Genomic DNA, 22,675 nt, shown 5'->3' with positions numbered 1-22,675 from the left:
CACCCATTCTGTGGTGCTTTATTATGGCAGCCCTTGCAAACTAATACATATATTAAAATAAAACGAGCCAGGAGTGGTGGCCTGCACCTGCAGTCCCATCTACTTGAAAGGCTGAGGCAGGAGGACTGCTTTGAGCCCAGGAGGTCGAGGTTACAGTGAGCTGTGATTGCACCTCTGCACTCCAGCCTGGGCAAGAGTAAGACCCTGTTTCTAAACACAGACACACACACCCCTAAAACAGATCTATATTAAAATGCTTTGTCTTGATGTTTTTATCAGGTCTAAAACAAGGCTTTTGGCAACATGAGACTCATACATGGTCCAGAACTTTGAAGCAGCTGCATTTGAAAGACTTTTAGGTTTTCTTCGCTTGTCACCAAAATCTGTTACAAATTCCAATGTGCAATAGAATTTGTGTATTAAAACAAATTTATATGACCAATGTCTGAAATAGTTTGCTTAAGGAAGCCCTTAATCACTTCTATGTGTCTTAAGAAGTTTTAAGATTACGATTTTTATGCTTTCATCACACCTATAGGAGGGCTTTTTCTTTTTGTTTTTGAGATGGAGTTTTGCTCTTGTCACCCAGGCTGGAGTGCAATGGTCTGATCTTGGCTCACTGCAACCTCTGCTTTCTGGGTTCAAGTGATTCTCCTGCCTCAGCCTCCCGAGTAGCCGGGATTACAGGCACCTGCCACCAAGGCCAACTAGTTTTCGTATTTTTAGTAGAGACAGAGTTTCACCATGTTGGCCAGGCTGGTCTCGAACTCTCGACCTCAGGTGATCCACCCGCTTCGGCCTCCCAAAGTGGTGGGACTACAGGCGTGAGCCACCGTGCCCAGCCAAGAGGGCTTTTTCTCATTTCCTGGATAGATCACATGAGCAGGTGGTTTGGCATGGATGGCTTGGGTCACGGAGGGAGATGGACAGCGCAGGGGTGTGGTCTGTGGCAGCTCTAGCAGGTTCCCCTGCGGAGGAACATGCCTGGAGCAGGGAACCAGCCAGCGTCGCTGCAGCGGTCCAGGAGGACGTCACCGCAGGCGCCATGGGTGGAGGGGGTGGGCAGGAAGCCATGGATCTGAAGACTTGGAGGATACTCGGTGACCGACTGAAAGGGGCACCCAGGGGACCTGTGAAGCTCCGCTCAGGGGATGAAGCAGCTGACGGCCCCACCGGAGACGGGGCCTCTGGGGGAGCGGCAGCTGGGGACGGAGGGCAGGTGCGCTCACTTTTGTACACCATGAGCTTAGTGTCCCGAGGACCACGCAGGCTGTGCAGCAAGCAGGTGCTGTGAGTGGAGATGGAGGCGCTGACTCTAAACACGAGAGTGAAACTGGACAGAGAACACCAAGTGAGAAGTAGGTCAAAGAGGGAAAGATGGAATAGGGCAGCAACTCCCGCTGGGGGCAGAAGTGGAGCCCCCAGAGGAGACTGACAGAGGCGGAATTGCGGGGAAGAGAAGTGGGTAAGCAGCGTCTCCTGTTTTATCGCACTTCTCCAGAACACGTGCAGGGCAAGCACATGTTTGTGACAATCTTCTTGCGATTCTATGCGGAAGGTTCAGACCCAGACTATGAGGAACACGGCTTTCAGGACAAGGTTTCCAAGAGAGACTGAGTGCCTTGTCAGCAAAGAGCTGGTAAAATTAGGGCTGGACCAGGTGATGGGGGCGCTGAGGAACTCGGCAACAAGGTTACCAGCAGAATCCTCGGAAAACAAGAAGCCGATGGCAAAGCCAGGTGGGAGAGGCAAGGAGAAGAGGGAGAAATCGGTCAGACGGGTTGTTTTCATTAAAAATGAAAAAAAAAAAAAAAAAAAAAACAACTAGCAGAAAGTTGGACGTGTTTTAAAATGGAAAGCATGGAGAGGGAGGGTTTAAACACATAAGGGAAAATAAAGAGGAAAGACTCTCGAACAGACAGGAAGAAGGCGGGGTGAGGCTGTAACTAGGTTCAAGGTGAAGGTACAGTTGGAGAAACTGTGGGAGACACCAAGGGGCTACGGCGCTGCCCGAAAGCTTGGGCGGCCTTCTTGATGTGCGGGGCAAGGAGGCAAATGCAGACAGAATGCCGCCCTTAGCCGGCGAGCAGGACGACCCTGCAGCACGGCTGGGTCTCTAGAAATGACCTGGGCAGATAGAAGGCATGGGAATGGCAAAAGGCCATTTCTCCAGCAGGAAAACGCTGCAGTTACCTAGCTTCCCGGTCTTGGCTACACGTCCCCCTCCTTCGCAGCTGCCTGCGGCTATCATGACTCATGGAGAAGACTTCTCCCCGGGGTTCGTGGTCACTGGGGTCTCACAACATGCGCAACGCAACTGTTTCTGTCCCGGGCCATACTCAAGCTAAGGAGATGGACCCCTGCTTCTAACCGCCTGCCATGCTGAGGGATGCTTTCCTGGAGAACTTTCTGGGAAAGCCGCAGCAGCGCACCCCTCAGGATGGCGGGATCCAAGCCCTGGAGAGGGGTCTTTTCTCCCCCGCCCTCCTCACTTGGCTCGCCTTCCTTGTCACTGTCTCCTTCCTCGGCTTTCCACCCTCCCTCCCTCCTAAGTCTTTTCCTTTATCACTCCAATTTCATTTTCCCAATTGCCTCTCCACTGTTTACGTGTGAAATACGGTTACTTAAATATATGAAGAAAAAGGCCGGACGCGGTGGCTCACGCCTGTAATCCCAGCACTTTGGGAGGTCGAGGTTGGGGCGGGGGGGGGGGGGGGTGGATCACTTGAGGTCAGGAGTTCGAGACCAGCCTGGCCAACATGGTGAAACCACGTTTCTACTAAAAATACAAAAAATTAGCTGGGCGCAGTGGCGGGTGTCTATAATCCCAGCTGCTCCAGAGGCTGAGGCCGGAGAATCGCTTGAACCCACGAGGCGGAGGTTGCAGTGAACCGAGATAGTGCCATTGCACTCCAGCCTGGGCAACAAGAGTGAAACTCTGTCTCACAAACAAAACAAAACAAAACGAAGAAAAAGTTACACCAACTCTATCAGCTGACTTTTAAATCACTAAGCTAACTGTTCACTAAAGGAAAAATAAAATTGAAGAAACTTAACTTTGGCCAATAAAAACTAATCTGGTGTCTCAATCAGGATTTTTAAAAAGTAAAACCTTCTCTTTGTTGAGTCAACCAGCCTATCTCAACAGCTCCCTAAGAGAATTACAGTTGGCCTTCCTTATCTGGGGGTTCTGCATATGCAGATTTAAGCAACAACAGATCAAAAATGCTCGAAAATAAATTTTAAAAAACCAATACAATAAAAATACAAATGGAAAATAGAGTATAACAAGTATTTACAGAGCACTTACATTGTATGAGGTATTGTGAGTAAACTAGAGATGATTTAAAGCACATGGCAGGATGTACATAGATTATTTGCAAATACTTGCCATTTTTATATCAAGGACTTGAGCATCCATGGATTTTTGGTAACCACAAGGGTCCTGGAACCAATCTCCCATAAATACTAAGGGACAACTCTACCCATAAAAAATAAATACAAGAGATACATAAAACTGAAAGAAACTCTTCTATCTTAAATACTCCATGTTAAAAATGACCAGAGCTCCTCCTTTACTCTTCAAAACCAACAGGTCCGTTTTTTTAAAAAAGGACAGTGACATAAAATTATTCAGTAAGGCTGGGCGTAGTGGCTCACACCTGTAATCCCAGCACTTTGGGAGGCCGAGGCGGGCAGATCACCTGAGGTCAGGAGTTTGAAACCAGTGTGACCAACATGGAGAAATGCCGTCTCTACTAAAAATACAAAATTAGCCGGGCGTGGTGGCACATGCCTGTAATCCCAGCTACTCAGGAGGCTGAGGCAGGAGAATCGCTTGAACCTGGGAGGCGGAGGTTGTGGTGAGCCGAGATCTCGCCATTGCACTCCAGCCTGGGCAACAAGAACGAAACTCTGTCTCAAAAAAAAAAAAAAATTATTCAGTAAGAACCCAGCAATATCATATAAGTGACAGCTAGTAATTTTAGTTGTAAGTTTAATGACAGTATCTGATTTGCTTTCCTAAGCAGCAAGCAGAGAGACCCTAAAATACAAATGAATATGCTCATAGATACAAGCAGACCGATACTTCAGAATCACCCTCCATTCCTATATTCTACATAAATGGATTTCAATTAGTCAGATGAATGTGAAAGACAGTGCATTTCTTAACTCTTAGAAGTAAAACTGTTTGTGAAATCTAAATTAAAACAATGAAATCATAAAGATGAAGACTTGCTAGTGATTGCTAATGTCCAGGTAATAAAACCTGACTTAAAATACTGTATTTTGAAAAACAAGTCAAAAATAGAAACTCCTTAATGACAATGTAGTAAGGCTCCACCTTAAGCACTTGCAGGTAATTCATCTGTCTAGATATGCATGACTTCAACCTCCTCTACTGCCTCACAGTGAACATTTTAGACAATGCCTTACACAGTGAAATTCCATTCAGATCAAAACTCAGAAAGTGTTACATTAACAAAATCCAGTAAAATCTGATAAAATAGTATAAATCATTTCAAAACACCTTGGTAAATAGATCTGTATTTACAGAACCTCCTTGAATATATAATAGGTAACGATGCAATGAAGACATTTTTATAATATTTATTAAGATAACAAATTTATAAATTGAAAGACTCAGAGGCACATAGTTTAAAAGGCCAATACCATGGGAATAATGAAGTCAACACAGAAAAGTAAGAAGATATGAACAGTTACAACCAATACAAGATTTTCTTTAAAAGCCACATTCCCCTGGTGAACACGTCATAGGAATCATCCTTCAAAATTACCATGATAAAAAGTTATTTCCTTCAAAGAAAAATAATTCTTTCTGCCTACCGAGCCTAGAAAATCCTATTTACAATGCAGTGTCCTGCCTTTCATCAGTATTATTTAATATGGCCTCCTCTATTCTGCCATTAGAAGTATGGAAAATTTTATAGCTACTGTATTTACAAATGCACATAATATTTAAATTTGCTCTTCATTGAGAACAACCAAATATATACTTAATCAAATCACAATACAAATGCTTTATAGTGTTGAAGACACATCTTATGGGGGAAAGGTGTATGGGAAGAGGTTTATTTAGAATTACGGTGTTTCTGAAGGATTACTAGGCCAATAATTCTGATAAAACTCAAGGCAGTCACAAAAACAGGTCTTTGTTGATGAAGAGTTTAATTTATTTCTGTTTTAACTGGACACACTGGACTTCTTCAGTCAACCTTCACCACACTGTATATTTTGGTAACAAACCAAAAGCATGCAAAGAAGCCAATTGTTCCTATAAGAGAAAAAATAAAAATAAACCCCTTTTCAAAGGAAGTTTCATACTTTACACAAAAATACAGACTTACAATGACTAGTTCCTTAAAAAAGTCGCAAAACTATAAACTATTACCCACCGGGAATATACTACAGATCTATGAGCACGTCTGAAAAATATACGACCACCTCAAATCAAGTTTCTTACAAAAATTGGTAGAACTTTTTTCTACTATAAGATTACCTAAGCTTTCTACAATACACATTATTTTCCTTACTACATAGAAAAGACTGAAGGATGTCAACTGTCCTTTCCTATTTAAGAATATTTTACAACAAAATGGAAAACGCTACTAGAATTTTTTAAAGTATGAGATGAATACATTAAAACAGGTTCAAATAATGATTAAATGGGGATATTTTCTAAGTACAGTTATTGGAAGTTATCAGTCTTCAAAGAATTATAATAAAATAACTCAGTAAGTTTTTACAAAATGTTAAAAGTGACATGATTAGATAGTAACAAAAATGCATCCTAGCTGAAAATGAGGGACAGCATGGTAGCAGAGAACAGAGCAGCTCTGTCACAAACTGTGTGTGTCATCCTTGGGCAAGTCCACTGACATCTCCAAGCCCATTTATCATATTAACTAGGGAGAAATTTATCTGTCCTCATTGCCTCCATAGACTGTTATGTACAGTAAATGAGATAATTCATGAAAACAATGTATGGCTTGATTTTCAGGTATCAGTCTAGATTCCAAAGAATTTGAATGCTAGATGGGGACACTCAATGAGACAAAAATGAGGTTCAAAGGGGTTAAGTGACTGTCTCATGGTCACATGGATGGTACTTGTGGCCAGAAATCAAATGCGTTTTTTCTGACTTCAAGCATAGTACTCCTTGCACATGCACACATAAGGGACTATAAATAATCCTTGTATAAATTTTACATTTAAAGTCCCAATGGTTTTCACCATTGTTTTAAATGCAGTACTCTGAGAAAATATTAAAGGAGATTTTCTAAATCAAGAGACTATACATGGGACATTACCGTGGGAAATTACAAACATCATTATACCCATCCTTACATTGTACATGTATTGAGGCCCTACTATATGCAAAGCACTATGTGTGTTTTGGAGGACATACAAATATACCTTTTGCATGGTCAAAAGGATAATTATTCAGGCTAGGGCTGGGGTTAATTTCAGAAAAGCAATAATGGAAACTCAGTATATTTATATAACTTTGTACTTACTTGCATAAATTTCAAGATGACAAACAATATTTTAAGATGAGAAGAACATTTAATCACTATCCAGGCAACTCTAAGAAACTTTAGTTACTTAATTTTGTTCTTAATATGGAATATATGTACGTACTAAAAGTGGCGTCCTTCCTTTTGTGACAGAATAATTACTTCTGTTTTGTAAAATGGATTGACTTAAATACAATAAAATGGCATTGCTGTGGAGTACTGAAGCAAATACAGACCATACCCTATTTTAGAGAAAGGTAAGGCATTTAAAGGGCTCACTACTCCCTTATCCAGAATGCTTCCACCTGTTCACTAAAGGAAAAATACAATTGAAGAAAGTGAAACACACTATAAGTTACTGGTTTAACTGGTTGGTTCCATTTGATATGACTCCATAATTCAGATTACAAAATTCAACTCTGAATGAATGAAAATATAACACTTTAAAAAACAAAATCAGCTGGGCGCAGTGGCTCACGCCCAATCCGAGCACTTCGGGAGGCCAAGGCAGGCAGATCGTCTGAGGTCAGGGGTTCGAGACCATCCTGGCTAACATGGTGAAACCCCATCTCTACTAAAAATAAAAAAAATTAGCCGGGCGCAGTGGCGGGCGCCTGTAGTCCCAGCTACTCGGGAGGCTGAGGCAGGAGAATGGCGTGAACCTGGGAGGCAGAGTTTGCAGTGAGCTGAGATCGCGCCACTGCACTCCAGCCTGGGCAAAAGAGTGAGACTCTGTCTCAAAAAAATAAAAAATAAATAAAATAAATAAAAATAAATAAAATTTAGGTGATGGTTAAGCTATCATTTTCTGTATCATATGTCTGGAAAAACAACAGATATTCACAATGATCGTTATTTTTTGTGTGTAGGCTAGGAATAAATTATTCTGTATATGCATTTATGGACACACAGGGCACAAAAACAGTCATTCCTTGTTTCACTGGCTACTGCTGTTTTATAGATGATTTATTAAAATTTACAGCTCTGGACCTAAATTTATCACGTAGCACCAAGACACGCACCCCACCATGTCTGATCAATGACCTGGAATACAGAATCGGTGGAAGTGCCTTAAGCCTGAGAGAGCAGCAGAGGCCCTTCAAAACCTGACTCCAGGCTCTGAAATGCTAACAGATGAGTGAAAAGTAGAACAGTTTTAATTGGAGGAAAAAAACTTGTTCTTTTTTTCTTTTTGGCTCCTGCATTTTCTTCCATGACATGCGTGAGGAGCTAACATTTTAAATGCACGCTTCGGGCAGCGTTACTTGTGACAAAGAAAGGTGCTATAATTCCTAAGTTCAGTCACTCACGCGACAAATGTTTACCAAGCTCCCGGGGCTGTGAGATACCGAAAACTTTTATCTAGTTGGATAGAGAAGATATATACATATATAAAATAAATACCAATAAAATACACACTATATCCTGTTCAATGCTTGAATTTTAAAGTGGAGATAAAAGCTTCTAGATTAAGGAATGTCCCATTATCTTTCCTTGATATCCCCTACCTACTCTCAGCCTCAGCTTGACTTCACCTCCTCAATTTCTACTTACTCCTAAACTTAAGTCACTATAGCTTCTACCCTATTTCTGAAGTGGCAAAAAAAAAAAAAAAAGGACTGTGTGTACCTTTAAGAGGTTAACAGACGAAAACCATGAGCTGTACTGGCCCATGCGTCCCTGAACCTTTATCACAATTATGACCCTGTTTAGCCTTCTTCCCCTAGCTTCTGTTTCATCATCTTTATGCAACTCACAGGTGGGCAGACCCAACTATGCCTAGTTGTGCTGAGGACTAAATATGGGAGCACTAACAGAATAAGCCTTCATGGGTTTTAAAAAAGACAAACATTTATAAGTTATTTGTCTAAAAACTTACAAAATAAAAATAATCACTTAAATTCTAATTTTACCTGTAAAAAGAAAGAAGATCAAAACCATTATCATGGTATAACCAAAGTACAGAATTGTGCTTGCTGTTCCCGTGATCTGCAGTTTTGAAAAGAAGTAGTGTACTGCATAGATTAAGAAATAAACTGCAGTAAAGCCACTGGTAAGGAATGAACGCCATTGCCAATGATAATCCTAGGTAGTAAAGAAAAAAGAACAAGAATTACATTCCAATTAATAGATAAGATGTAGCTTACTAAGGTTCAAAGCAAGCATAATAAATGAGACAGCCCCCAATCTAATTTCTGCTATCAGTTCCAGGCTCTTTCTCCTATTGAACTTCACCCATTCCACTCTCCTCACTAAAGGTGCTAAGAAGCACCCACTGTCTTTGGTGGGGCTGCTTAAAAACTGGCTAAAAATGTGTGGAAGCAGCTTAAACTGTTTATGAATAATAAAACATTAGGCTGTATTTCAAAATTTATTCTTCCCAAAGAAAAGCGATGTGCAAATAGCTTACAACTTACTCACAGGGCTCGACATTAATACTACTTGTATTAAAGTCTGGTCAACTCTGTATTAGGAAGAAGATTATTCTATTAAGGCCTGGTTGGAATCCAATTTCAGCTATTACTAACATAATTTAAACAAGGCAGATGATTAAAATAGCTCTTCTTGCTTTTAAGTGGCTTATAGCTTAACAGAAGATCTTTTAAAAGAGAACACTTCACTATCTCTCTTGCCCTTTGGAATATGTGAAAAACAAATATATTCGAAAAGCAAACTGAGACTAGAAAATCCTAAATACACACACATACACACACACACACACACACACACACACACACAAAATGCAACAGCTAATCAACAAATGCAGCAAAATTGCAGGGTATAAGATCAACATACAAAAGTTGGTTCTGTTTTTACACACCAGCAATGAGCAATCTGAGAAGGAGATTTAAAAACCTAATTCCATTTAAAATAGCACCCAAAAGAATAAAATACCTAGGAATAAATTCAACCAAGGAAGTGGAAGACTTGCACAATGAAAACTCTAAAATTCTGCTGAAAGAAATGACAGAAGACCTAGGCAAATGGAAAGACATCCCATGTTTACGTACTATTAGACTTAACACTGTTAAGACAGCAATACTCTTCAAAATGATCTACAGATCTAATGTAATCCCTATCATAATTCCAATAATCCAATGATTCAACTTTTGCAGATTGGAAAAGTTAATCCTCAAATTCAAATGGAATTGCAAGGGGCTCCAAATAGTCAAAACAATCATAAAAAAGAGCAAAGCTGGAGGACTCAGCCTTTTTGATTTCAAAACTTACTACGAAGCCACAGTAATCAAAATAGTGTGGTACAGGCCTAAGGGCAGCATATAGACCACTGGAATAGTATTGAGAGTCCAGAAATAAACCCATACATCTATGGTCAATTGATTTTTGACAAGATTGCCAAGACCATTAAATGAGGAAAGAACAGCCTCTTCAACAAATGGTGCTGGATAACTGGATATCCACATGTCAAATAATGTAGCTGGACACTACATCACACAAAATACAAAAGCTAACTCAAAATAGATCAATGACTTAAATACATGAGGTAAAGCTATAACACTTAGAAGAAAACATGGGGGTAAATCTTCATAACCTTGAATTTGGCAATAATTCTTTTTTTTGGTGGGGGGGTGGGGTAGGAGACAGGGTCTCACTCTGTTGCCCAGGTTCTGGAGTGCAGTGGTGCAATCATGGCTTACTGAAGCCTAGACCTCCTGGGCTCAAGTGATCCTTCCACCTCAGCTTCCCAAGTAAGCCATCACACCCAGCTAATTTTGTTATTTTTTATAAAGACAAGATCTCACTGTGTTGCCCAGGCTGGTCTCAAAATCCTGGGCTCAAGCGATCCTCCCGCCTCAGCCTTCCAAAGTGTTGGGATTAGAGATAGGCGTGAACCACCACACTCAGCCCTAATTTGATAATAATTCTTAGATATGACACCAAAAGCATAAGAACGGAAGAAAAAAAACAGATAAATTTGACCTCATCAAAATTTAAAACTTTTGTGCAAAGGACATTATCAAGAAAGTGAAAAGGATAACCTATAGAACCAGAACTGCAAATAACAATCTGATAAAGATCTACTATTCAGAATAAATAAATAAACTCTTACAACTCAACAAAAAGACAAACAAATTTAAAAATAGGCAAAGGACTTGAATAGCTATTTCTCCAAAGAAGCTATACAAATGGCTAACAAACACAAGTACAAATGCTCATCATTAGTCATTGTGGAAATGCAAATCAAAACCAGAATGAGACACCGCTTCACACCCACGAAGACAGCTACAATTTTTTCAAAAATGGAAGGTAAGTGTTGGCAAAGATACAGAGAATTGGAACCTTTGTACACCACTGCTGGTGGGAATGTAAAACGGCACAACCACTGTGGAAAAGTTTGGTAGTTCCTCAAAAAATTGAACAGAACTACCATATGACCCAGTGATTCCACTCCTAGATATATACCTCAAAACCAAAAACAGGTACTCAAACGAACACTTGTACATGAATGTTCACAGCAGCACTATTCACAACAGCCAAAAAGTAGAAACAATACAAATGCCCATCAATGGATAAATGGATAAACAAATTTATCATTCTGCCATAAAAAGGAATGAAGTGGCCAGGCGCGGTGGCTCACGTCTGTAATCCCAGCACGTTGGGAGGCCGAGGCAGGTGGATCACGAGGTCAGGAGATCGAGACCATCCTGGCTAACATGGTGAAACCCCGTCTCTACCAAAAATACAAGAAGCAATTAGCCGGGCATGGTGGCAGGCACCTGTAGTCCCAGCTACTCAGGAGGCTGAGGCAGGAGAATGGCATGAACCCGGGAGGTGGTGCTTGCAGTGAGCTGAGATTGCACCACTGCACTCCAGCCTGGGCAGCAGAGCGAGACTCCGTCTCAAGAAAAAAAGGGAAAAAAAAAAAAAAAAAGGAATGAAGTACTACTATACATGCCACGATACGATGAACCCTGAAAACATGCTAAGTCAAAGAAGCCACACACAAAAGGTCACATATTATATGATTCAATTTGTAAGAAATGTCTGAACAGGCAAAACAGACAGAAAGCAGACCGTTGGCTGCTAAGGCCTGGGGGAAGTGAGGAATGAGGAGCAACTGCTCAGCAAGTATAGAGCTTTAATTAGGGGTGATAAAAATATTTTGAAACTAAACAGAGGTGGTGGTGGTGCAACACTGTAAATGCAGTAAGTGCTATTAAACTGTCCACTTCAAAATGGTTCATTTTCTGTTATGTAAATTTAACCTCCATTTTTTGAATAACACACTAAGTTTAATAAAGTTAGTTTTTTCTCCAATATAGACAATAAATATTAAATAGTAGATTTAACACAACCTAAATCTTTAAAATTCAATTCTACCTATTACATAAGGATACTATCATTTTGGTGCTGCCATGAATAGAACTCATTACGATGTGATTATAGAAACTTTTTAATGAATTTTCTTACTAGTTTACTTTTATTAAATTTTCAGTCTAAAATTTTTTTTGTATTTTTTAATAGATTATTTTATATTCTTTTATCTCAGGCATGATATAAATATTTGTATCACAAAAGTATTAATTTTTAAGTCAGTTAAAAAACAACAGTAAAAAGCACAACATACTATTCTCAGAAAATTAACAAGTTAAAGTCTCTAATAGTAATTTCCAACTAAATATACTGAACTGGGATATCTTAATCCTAAAGAAGGTTACATTTGATTTAGGAATACAGGTCAATGTCTATCATAATAAACATACATCTACAGAAATTATTTTAATTAATAATATACAAATTGCAATATGCCAAAGTTACTGTCTACAAATTAACATAAGTGAATACTGCTAATACATACCTCTGCACATAGGTGGAAATAGCAAAGAAGTATAGTTGCTTCAGAACAGGTAATAACCAAAATGATAAACACCAGAAATAGGAAGCCAAACATGTAATACATCTGGTGTGACCTATAATCAAACACGTCAAGAAGGAACTATAAATATTTTCAATTTGACACAATACATAACACAATCTTTTCATTCTTCTTGAACTGAAAAGGTTTGCTTTTTCTCTCAACTAACCAAACAAGACGAATTATCACAGGTTGGGATGGTGATGGGGTGGGGAAGGGGAGGAGTAGGAAGGATATGTCGGTATCACTGGACTTTACCTTCCTGCTCAGGGAGGCCTGAAACTTCTACTTATTTACATATGGCTAGACTACTCGTCTCCTGGTGAGCCAGAGATATTTGATAAAAAGTGACTGAAAAGGCAGAGCCAACTAAGAATAGGTAACCGTTTCTTATCACATATAATAAAACCAGTTGAATTTGGAAAATTAGTATAACGATTAAGAAGCAAAGATATGTTCTAATCACTAAAAAGCTCAAATTTAGTTCTAACTTTCTGTAACCTCCAACCTTGGTACTTCCTGTAACATACGTCAATGTGATCCAATAACAATCATGATATAACACTATATATAGATATACACACACACAGAATGGCTCAAAATGACTATTATGAGTTTTTACATGTGAACAAGCAATCGGAGAATGAAGGCATCTGAGAATTGCAAAGGACTCTGCAGGTCATCTAGACCAATCCCTTCACCAATCCCCTCCAACAAGTGCTCAGAGGATCTTCTCTGAATAGTGCAGATTAGTTAGGAACACAGGTTTGGAGAAACTTCGGTGAATTTTCTGTCACAGGGTTGCTGTGTAACACAAGCAAATTACTCAACTTACAAAGCCTCATTTACAGCTCTGTAAAATGGGGATAACACTCACCTCACAGAGAATGAAGTAGTAAGAATTAAGGAAGAGTAAGAATTAACAAGCCTTGAATTCATATTATACTAGCTGTTATCACTATTGTTCTTCTTCCCACATGGAAAAGATAAAAATAAGCTTTTGGCTTTTAAGATTTCTGGTTACTGAAGAACTGCTTACATTTACAGGATACAAATAGTAACCCATATAAACAAACAAAAAGGAAATATTACATATAATGGTAATGAGAATGAGAGGACTTTATCCTTAGCTTACCAAATACTATTCAGAATGAAGAAAAGCTGTATAAAGATGCAGCCAAAGGGCAAAATCCCTCCCATGATAATACCAGGCAAGGGCTTCGTGTAGAACGACTGTTCAGGAATCTGACGCGGAATCTGATTGGTTCGAACTGGGTGTTCAATGGCCTTCAGTAAAAAAAGGAAGGAAGAATTCATAATTACGTATCTGTCTCAAATATTCTTCTCTACATGAGATTATTTGCCTGCTTTTTTTCAGCTTCTATGTTGTCACTAATGGCAATAAAGTCTACTTAAGACATCAAACTGAAATTTGTCTTTGGAAGCCATCATCCAGGTACCATCAGGTACAATACTCAGTCTGTCTACTGGAACAAGTTAATACTGTCTCCAGCAGTGATCTACTGACTAATGGCTTTAGACACAGGAAAAAGTACATAGGAGATAAGAGAATACTTGGAAAATAATAGTTAATAAAAAGGTAGAGTTAGGCTTTTCATTTTCATTACATATGTACTGTAAGAAATCAGCTGGTTCTGGAATTTTGGTCCATGTATTTTTATTTGGAGGTGCGCAATGTCATCTTTATTAAAATTGCTCAATTTTACTAAGACTTAAGAACATGAAAACAACAATGAATGGCTGTATGAAGCTTTACGACCATAAGGAGTTGGTGATGTTCTCGACTATTCTCCCTTTCATGACACACTACATGGCGGTATAAAAATCACTGGAACCTAAAGGACACAAGCAGTCACATGAGAGGGGAAGACAGTACAGATGTAGAAAGTCATTTCCTTGTAAGAAAGTTCAAAAATATCCTTCTATAGTTTTTGTGATGATAAACCAAAATTTAAAACTTGGTATTTTCATTAAGACCATACTTCCACAGACTAGATTATTATTTTACATGTAGGTGCATGAGGATACAGGCAGAGAATCATGTATATCAACTTTTATTTATTTCCAAGGCTGATATTAAATAGAAATACTATAAACTTCAAACCAGCAAAGTTTTGGAATTTCAAGTAATTGTTTAATCAATGTAATTAAAAAATTCAAACCCTGTCAGTTCACTACTTCTGAGGTATAAAGTCATAAATTAAACAAAATGCCGAAGAAGTTTAAAAAAATCCTTCAGCAGCCAGGCATGAAAGTGCAGCGGAGGCTGTGGAACAGTGCCAGCTTCTGCCAGGGCCTTCCGGGTCCTGCTCACAAAGTGTACTAACCACACAGTCTTTCTTTTACCCTGTGGACTTGATATTTTCAGAGGACAGGGATACTGAAGTGCGGTTAGAGACGGATACTGATGAGACAGAAGAATAAGATCTCGTTTTTGTTTTTCTTTTAGCCTGAGGGCAGGAGTGGGCAGCAAAGTGAGAGAAGGCCGACTGGAGGGTGAGAGGGAAACTGGTGGAAGGACTGAAACCTGATTATAATCTTCCTTAAAATCCAATATTATCAGGGAAGCAGATACAATTTATTTCCAGCAGATACAATTTATTTCAAAGCTACATATCAACCACAAACATTTGCTACTCTTACTCTGCAGCTACTTTTCTTACAGTGACTTCTTCTCTGCTTACTTAGCTAAGCTTTGTGCACTTTGGGAGGCCCAGGCAGGTGGATCACCTGAGGTCAGGAGTTCAAGACCAGCCTGGCCAACATGATGAAACCTTGTCTCCACTAAAAATACAAAAATTAGCTGGGTGTGGTGGCACATGCCTGTAATCCCAGCTACTCGGGAGGCTGAGGCAGGAAAATCGCTTTAACCCTGAAGGTGGAGGTTGCAGTGAGCCGAGATGGCGCCACTGCACTCCAGCCTGGGTGACAGAATGAGACTCCATCTCTAAATGAATGAATGAATGAATGTTTTCATTAGTTTATATCAGCATTTCTTTCCCAATTAATCTATATTAGCTTCTATTCACTTAAAAAACTTTGAAACCTAAGTTTAGATCTGTAACCTCTCTACCACGCTCCTAAATACTACTACTATTTTAAAAATATTCTATGAAATCCAGATCCTAAAGGACAAGTTTACATCTTTACACACTTTTATGGTATCTTTTGAGATGGCATATGCTAATTTCTGCAGCTAAAATTCACCTGAATAAGTTAACACCTATAAACTTACATTCTTCTTAAAACCAAAGTATGCACCAATAAACGTCAGAGGCACAGATATGCAGAACCAAAGGGCCAATATGGCAACCAGTGTCCCAAAAGGAATAGCTGCTGAAGATCCTTCTCCCCAGAGGATCAGATTCATTATAAAGAAGTCAGCAAATACAATCCTGAAAGACACAACAGGCTTTTGGGTAAAACCAGAGATAACAAAATGCAACAGTAGTATGTAATTAATATGACAACTTCTATGTTTCTAACATATATATACAAAGAAAGCTGAACTGCTGCATCACAGGATGTCTGAATGTAAAACTTGACTAGAAACTACCCAATTGCTCTTCAGATTGGGTTTGCCTGAGTTAAACTCCTCCCAGCAGCCTATGAAAGTCAGTTCTTTACATGTTTTCATTACACTTGGAATTGTCAATTCTGTTGTTTTAATTTGTATTTCCTATTGAAAACTGCAGCAGGCGTCTGGTGTTTGCTGGCTTTTTTGGTTTTACCTTCTGTGACGGGCTACTGACATCCACTGCTTGGTTTTCATTTGACCTGCATGTCTTGCCAAGTCATGTATGTGAGTTATTTACATATTCTACTTACTAATTCCTTGTTAAATATCTTGTCACAGTCTGTGGCTTTTTTTGAACCCAAACATCTAAATGTGTGTAGTTAATTTCCGTTCAGTCTTTCTTCTGAATACATTTTTAAAAATATGGTTGTAATCACACAATAATCACTGTACTTCCCCCACAGTTTTTAAGCGCAACCACTTTCCCTTTTATCCTTTGTGCACTCTGCTTAAGAGAAGAAAGCCTTCCCTAACCTGGGACCATGAAGATGCTCTTCCATATTTTCACACAGTAGTTACGCCTGGTGCATTTAGGTTTGACTCCACCTAGGACTGACAACTCTCTCCCTTCATGAAGAGAATCAGCTGTCCCAGCATCACTTATCTAACAGTTCCTCTGGCTCATGGTGCCACATCTAGCACACTGCCATGGATGCAGGGCCTACTTCTGTATTCTCCATCCCAGCAGCCCCTGGACTTTCCAAACACCTTCACAATGCTTGATCTTTTCATTAAGAAACATGGCAAATTTCCATCTCTTTCAAGTTAATAATCTTGTAGGCTTGTCATATGGACTGTGCATACTTTGAGAGGTTATTTCAGGCACTGTATGGGTTTTCTGTGAATAGAGCCCTCTTCCAGCACAACTACCACTACCATTAAAACATTTAACTGGTTAATGGTGCTGTTTAGGATCTTGGAATATTAGTTGATACCTAGCCATTTTGCCAAACTCTTTTTATTAATTCTACAAGTTTTACAGTTAAAATGTGTTGGTGTTCTTTGTATACAAATAATGTTATCTATAAATAATAAGATGAAATCCACCTTTTTGTTTCCTCCTTTACTGTGAACAGAACTTAAACAACAAGCCATGAAAGAGATTTACTGAGAATGTCCCTAGTGTTTTATTATCAGCGATGTTGGTTCTGAATTAGAGATAAGATTCTTTTTAATACAAGGAAATATTTCTCTATAAATTTTTTTAAAACCTGAAAACAATGCTCAATATTATCAAAGGCCATTTTACTGCATCTGTTGCAGTAATTATATGCAGGTGTTTATTTATGTAGAATTGTATGACTAGATTTCCTGTTATTAAATGATCCTTCTATTCCTAGGTGAACACCAAGTCCCCCTGCCCCTGAATACTTGAGTTCTTAGCACGCTCTATTTACCTGCTGGTAAACACCCACTGTTAAGAGTAGGATGAAGAACATCAATCAGAGAAGGGTTGATCAGAGACACAAAAGAAGAACCAGCACAGGATAATTTTTATGAAGCCAAAAAAGGAAGTAGTTTCAAGAAGGTATTCCAATGTTAGACAATACAGAGAAGCAGAAACAGAGAAAATGGTTTCTGGATTTGAAAATGGGAACATTATTGGCAAACTTAAAAGTTTCAGTAAAATGATGGAGAAAAATACGAATGACGTGGCTTTACACTGCAAATGTTTACTGAGAAAATGAGAAGAAAGGAGTATAGACTATTTTTTTCAAGGCATTTTGTTGGGAATAGAAAAGAAATGAGATGGAAATAAGAAGGGAAGATGTTTATGATCCCTTTTTAGGGGAGACATGAGCCTATTTGGAGGAATAAAAGAACCACACAAGTAGAACATGTGAGAAGGGAGCAATGGAAGATGTGTGAGACTGGAGGGAGAGGTGCCTGAAAAGCAAGATTCGGAGATTCTGCAGGAAATCAAAGTCTTGGTAAGGAAGGACACCTTCGTGAGTTGACAGAGGGAAAGAAAACAAAGGACATGGCTTGAGAAAAGCATAGAAATTTGAATAGAACCGATAACTGAGAAGAATGTGAATCTTCGGTGGAGGTGATAGAGAGAATATTTATCCCAAATGTGTATTAAAATGCTGCTGCCATCACGCTTGCATTTCTAGCCTGCAAATGGAACAGTTCTGATTTCTAGACTTCATCATCCTTGGCTTTCTTTATTGCTGTAGCCTGTTCACGTGTCAGTTCTTGCCCACCAGAAATGTGCGGGTTTGGGAGGAAGTGGGTTCTGCTTCTAGGAACAGAACCACATCAGATAATCGAGAGGAGAAGCAGTTCCAGAGAGTGAAGGATTTTTGTTTTGTTTTGGATTTGTGGTGGCTGCTTATTTTTTATTTTTGGTGTATATTACTTTACTTAATGGAATAAACTCTAAAAAATGGCAATGCTTTGGATAAAAATGGGAAAACATATGCTTGCCTGAACTATCTTCAGGATTCCTTCCTGTGCCTGGGTCAAAAGCTTTAAATGCAGCCTACAGAACAACATGTCAGACTGACCACTAAAAACCAAGAAATAGAAAGACTTTGAAGAGAAGGAATTAAAACATTTCTCACGTCTAAAGGTACTTTCCCCAGATAAGACATGTGGTAATCATTTGGCAAATGTTTATAAAATATTTATTTTACCCCTTTTCAAAAATTAAATTTACTTTCTTAGGTACATGATTTAGAGACACGGAGGATTAAAGACTCGACGACTGAAAATTTGGGGACTAACATGTAACTATGTTAAGAAAGTAATTCTTGAAAAATTCACTTACCCAGGACAAAGAAATGATGTTAATAAAACATTTGTTTTCCACTTCTCACCTCCAAAGGCTATAGAAGAAAACAAAAGTTGTATAAATACAGATTTTCTTTAAAGCAAACCAAATATCCATATTACAAGTCTGATATTTGCCAAACTGTCAGACAGCAATGAGTACTCATTCCTAGAAAACGGTACTAGCAAATATAATATGATATTCCTTTATTAAATAATCCAAATCTGAGACATACAGGATGGGATTCCCTAGGTAAGTCCTGCTCTAGAGAATCAGAGGCAAGTCATCAAGATCAGTTCTTCTTTTCCCCTCACAACCAAAAGAATCCTTAAATCCTGAGCCAGTATCAATCAATGGGCCTAGGCACAGGAAGGGCACACGGGATTCTCACTTATCTTGCAGTCAGTTTCAGAATTTGTTATAAAACTGGGAACCGTCAAGCCTGATGTGCAACACATTTACACTTCCACAGTAGGCCAACTCTTCCTCTAGCACTGTGGTTTCTAGGAGGAACTGTGGTTCCTAGGAGGTGCGTGTGTCAGATGAGGCAACTAAGAAGAGTCGAAGGGTTATGACCATTTGACAGACCATGTTTGCTAATATACGTTTTACTCTCCTTTGCTCCTCTCCAACTTGCTTTTTTTTTTTCCAGTTTAAAGAATTCAAATACTGAAGTAGCTAGAGTGAAAAATGAAAGTACACCTCTGCTCCCAGTTTAAGTCAGAAATGAAACTGGCTGAGATCTCAGAACAGCTGTGATTTTTAAAAAAGTTTTAACATAGTTGATAGGCAAGTTTAAGTGCCACTTGCCCTAAAAGAAAATAATAAAATTATATATACACATAAGATCATATATATGTATCATGATTTGAACTCACAGTGTTTCTGATAAACAGACTGTTATGAAATGATTAATTCTGAGTTTACTACAATTTCAGTCAAAATTCAAGTAATACAGGATCTGCAGCTGGGAGACCTGAAGGATGGGGAGGCATTAGTGAGTGGAGTGCAGATGGGAGCAGGGTGTGGGAAAGCAGGCAGCCTGGCCGAGGAACCGACAGAAAGCCAGTGTGGCTGAAATGGTGAGAAAGGGGGAGTGTGGCATGAAGTAAGGCTGCTGTGGCAGGCAAAGGGCTGACTGTATTTTGTATGCATTAAAATCCGTATGATGGCCCTAACCCTACCTCCTTTAGTAAAGGGGAATAAAGAACTTGACAAAATTCACAGAAATTAAAACACACTTAAAACACACATACATACAGGGCTTCACATACTCAAGAGAGAACTGTGTCTGACAAGGTCTAAGTTAATCTTCTACTGGGAGCTGAGACTACCCAACCCCACATTCAGGTTGTCCACGTAACTCTACTGTGCTTCACCTCAAAACTTCTTCACATTGCTAGACCGTGGGGAATCACTGTATATCCCAGACGAGACTGTGGCATTCCCGAGGAGGCCAGCTCTGGTCCCTGCTGACCCTGCCAGCTGCTTTCTAAGCCATCCAGTCCCATCTCAGCCTTACTCTGTGGCCGTGACCCTTTTGTTTCACTGAACTTTATTTTACTTCTAGAATGCAAGAACACAAGAGATTGTGACTAATGATATTACAAAAGTAACTTTCCAGGTCTCCAAAATAATGAGATCTTTGTTTACTTGAAACAGTGTATTTTTATAAATATTAAATTGATACAATGTAAGTATGACTTCTCATATGTAAGAAAAGGTACACCTAGATACACTAGTTGTTTTAGTGAAAAAAATCAGTGATACTCATTTGTATACTTTTCTCCTTTATTAGTCTATATGTGCGTCTATGAACACAGCAAATCTAAGCTGTTCAGCCCAACCTGTTAGCCAAAGCTTAAAGAAAAAAAGAGGGAGGGGATAGTGGATAAGTGGCACAATTTGCTTGTTTCACTAAACATTTTCGAACAAATAAATTTTGGGATAGTAACTCATGTCACAAAAGGAATCACCAAGCAGGCTCCTTTTAACTAAGAACAGACCCCTATGAGGCACACTATTTACAAAGCATCACCATCTGATACCCAGGTCAGACCCACAGCCGCAGCAGAGTCCCTTCCTGATCAGACGCCAGTCACAGTGGCTTTGACTTACACTTATAGAATCTGGCAGCAACATAGCCTGCAGGGGTGCCCAGCAGCACCCACAGGACCACAGCACACGTCATCAGCGCTCCTCGGTTGGCAGGTGACAAAAATCCCAGGCAAGCGAAAACTAAAACACAAATCATGAAAGGCTGTACATGTTATTACTCTGTTTCCTTTGCTGTGAAATGAGAGAGAAACCCTCTCATTTTTCAAACAAGAAAAAAATACAACTTCATGCAAAACCATGTGCTCTCCTACCATGCAGCTCTACACAATCTTAGTAATATTTAGTGTACTGCACCAATCTGATCATACATGAGGCAAACTTCACTTTGGAAGTTTCTTGTCAGAGTCCAGAATGAGAGATCACGTCCTTCCTGTGATCAGGGGAGGCTGACTGGATGCTCAAGAGTGCATTTGACTCTTCTGAGATTCAAGTACAGCCTTTAAAATTGACATAAGTGAAAATGTTTCCACTACGAAATATTCCCACTGTTCTTTCATTAAAAAATATGGGGGTCCTCTGGGGGTAAAAAAAAAAAAAAAACCCAAAACCTTACAACATTCAAACAGAAGAGACATATATAATCTAATGAAAGAACAAAATGAGGGAGAAAGATTTCATATGGCCATTAGCTTTTCACAAATTACTGAAGGACCTTGTCAGCAATGCGGGGAAACCCTGGCCCTACCTTATTCACGTGGTTAGCTTTGTTTGCTCTTCCCTATGTAAGCCTTCCTACTAATGAGAATTAAAATGCTATATTATATTCATAGAAATTCCCAGCTTTAAGCTGGGGCTCAGAAGTTATAAGGTGCTCAGAATCCCAAGGTGAGTAGGATACTGCTGAGAACTGAGTTTCAGGAGGCTCAGCAAGAAAATCCCCAGTTTCCCCCCCTATTGTTTCCCCCAAAACGTGCATGACCAAGCACGTATGTGAGCAAGCACGCACACACACCTCTGACAAGCACCAGAGTCATGATGAGCAGGAAACACATCAGGGTAGCTTTAGAAGATGTACCAGGATTTCAGCTAAAATGCAACCCCTTTCTCCTCCTCGACCTGAAAAATGGACTGCCCTTCAGCAGAAAGTTCCTATTTGAGGACTTAAGGAAAATTATTCCCATCGTATTCTATCCTAGACTCTCTGAAACTTTCCTTCCTTAAAAGTTCACTTTTCTAGCTGAACGCAATAAAAACCAGAGCATCGCAGAAGACAGCTCCTAATAAGATTTGAAAGCAGGAGTTGGCTGGGTGCGGTAGCTCACGCCTGTAACCCCGGCACTTTGGGAGGCCGAGGCGGGCGGATCACGAGGTTGAGAGATTGAGACCATCCTGGACAACATGGTGAAACCGTGTCTCTACCAAAAATACAAAAATCAGCCGGGCGTGGTGGCAGGCGCCTGTAATCCCAGCTACTCAGGAGGCTGAGGCAGAAGAATAACTTGGACCTAGGAGGTGGAGGTTTCAGTAAGCCAAGATCACGCCACTGAACTCCAGCCTGGTGACAGAGCGAGGCTCCGTCTCAAAAAAAAAAAAGAAAGAAAGCAAGCAGAAGTTTATCTTCAAACATTCATTCTGCTCTAAGTCTAGTTTGGCTCTCTGTCACCCAGTGCCTTCACCCTACCCTCTGTCCAAACCTTTTTTATGACACCTTTTCCTGACCTATTCTCTTTAGTATGACTTAACTTCTCTTTAGTATGATATAGTTACAAATTCTAGCTCTACCTATCAAAATTGTATCTCCTTAAGTTGTTAGTAGATTTAAAAAA

At 39.5% G+C, this 22,675-nt stretch overlaps 1 protein-coding gene across 1 annotated transcript in view; it reads right to left on the bottom strand.

Annotated features, from left to right (window-relative positions):
* Positions 1 to 4,595: 4,595 nt before the first annotated feature.
* TM9SF2 (transmembrane 9 superfamily member 2) overlaps positions 4,596 to 22,675 on the bottom strand; it is a 62,360-nt gene continuing 44,280 nt past the window's right edge. Inside the window, exons 11-17 of the mRNA XM_003832049.5 lie at positions 20,910 to 21,029; positions 18,789 to 18,846; positions 15,674 to 15,833; positions 13,553 to 13,704; positions 12,361 to 12,472; positions 8,453 to 8,624; positions 4,596 to 5,296 (exon numbers count right to left, since the gene is read on the bottom strand). Of these exons, the coding sequence (XP_003832097.1) occupies positions 5,229 to 5,296; positions 8,453 to 8,624; positions 12,361 to 12,472; positions 13,553 to 13,704; positions 15,674 to 15,833; positions 18,789 to 18,846; positions 20,910 to 21,029 (842 nt within the window). The 3' untranslated portion in view covers positions 4,596 to 5,228. The remainder of the gene's footprint in view (positions 5,297 to 8,452; positions 8,625 to 12,360; positions 12,473 to 13,552; positions 13,705 to 15,673; positions 15,834 to 18,788; positions 18,847 to 20,909; positions 21,030 to 22,675) is intronic.

This window comes from Pan paniscus, chromosome 14 (genome assembly GCF_029289425.2).
Source record: "Pan paniscus chromosome 14, NHGRI_mPanPan1-v2.0_pri, whole genome shotgun sequence".
Classification (NCBI taxonomy): domain Eukaryota; kingdom Metazoa; phylum Chordata; class Mammalia; order Primates; family Hominidae; genus Pan; species Pan paniscus.
This window is presented reverse-complemented; position numbering and strand designations above follow the sequence as displayed.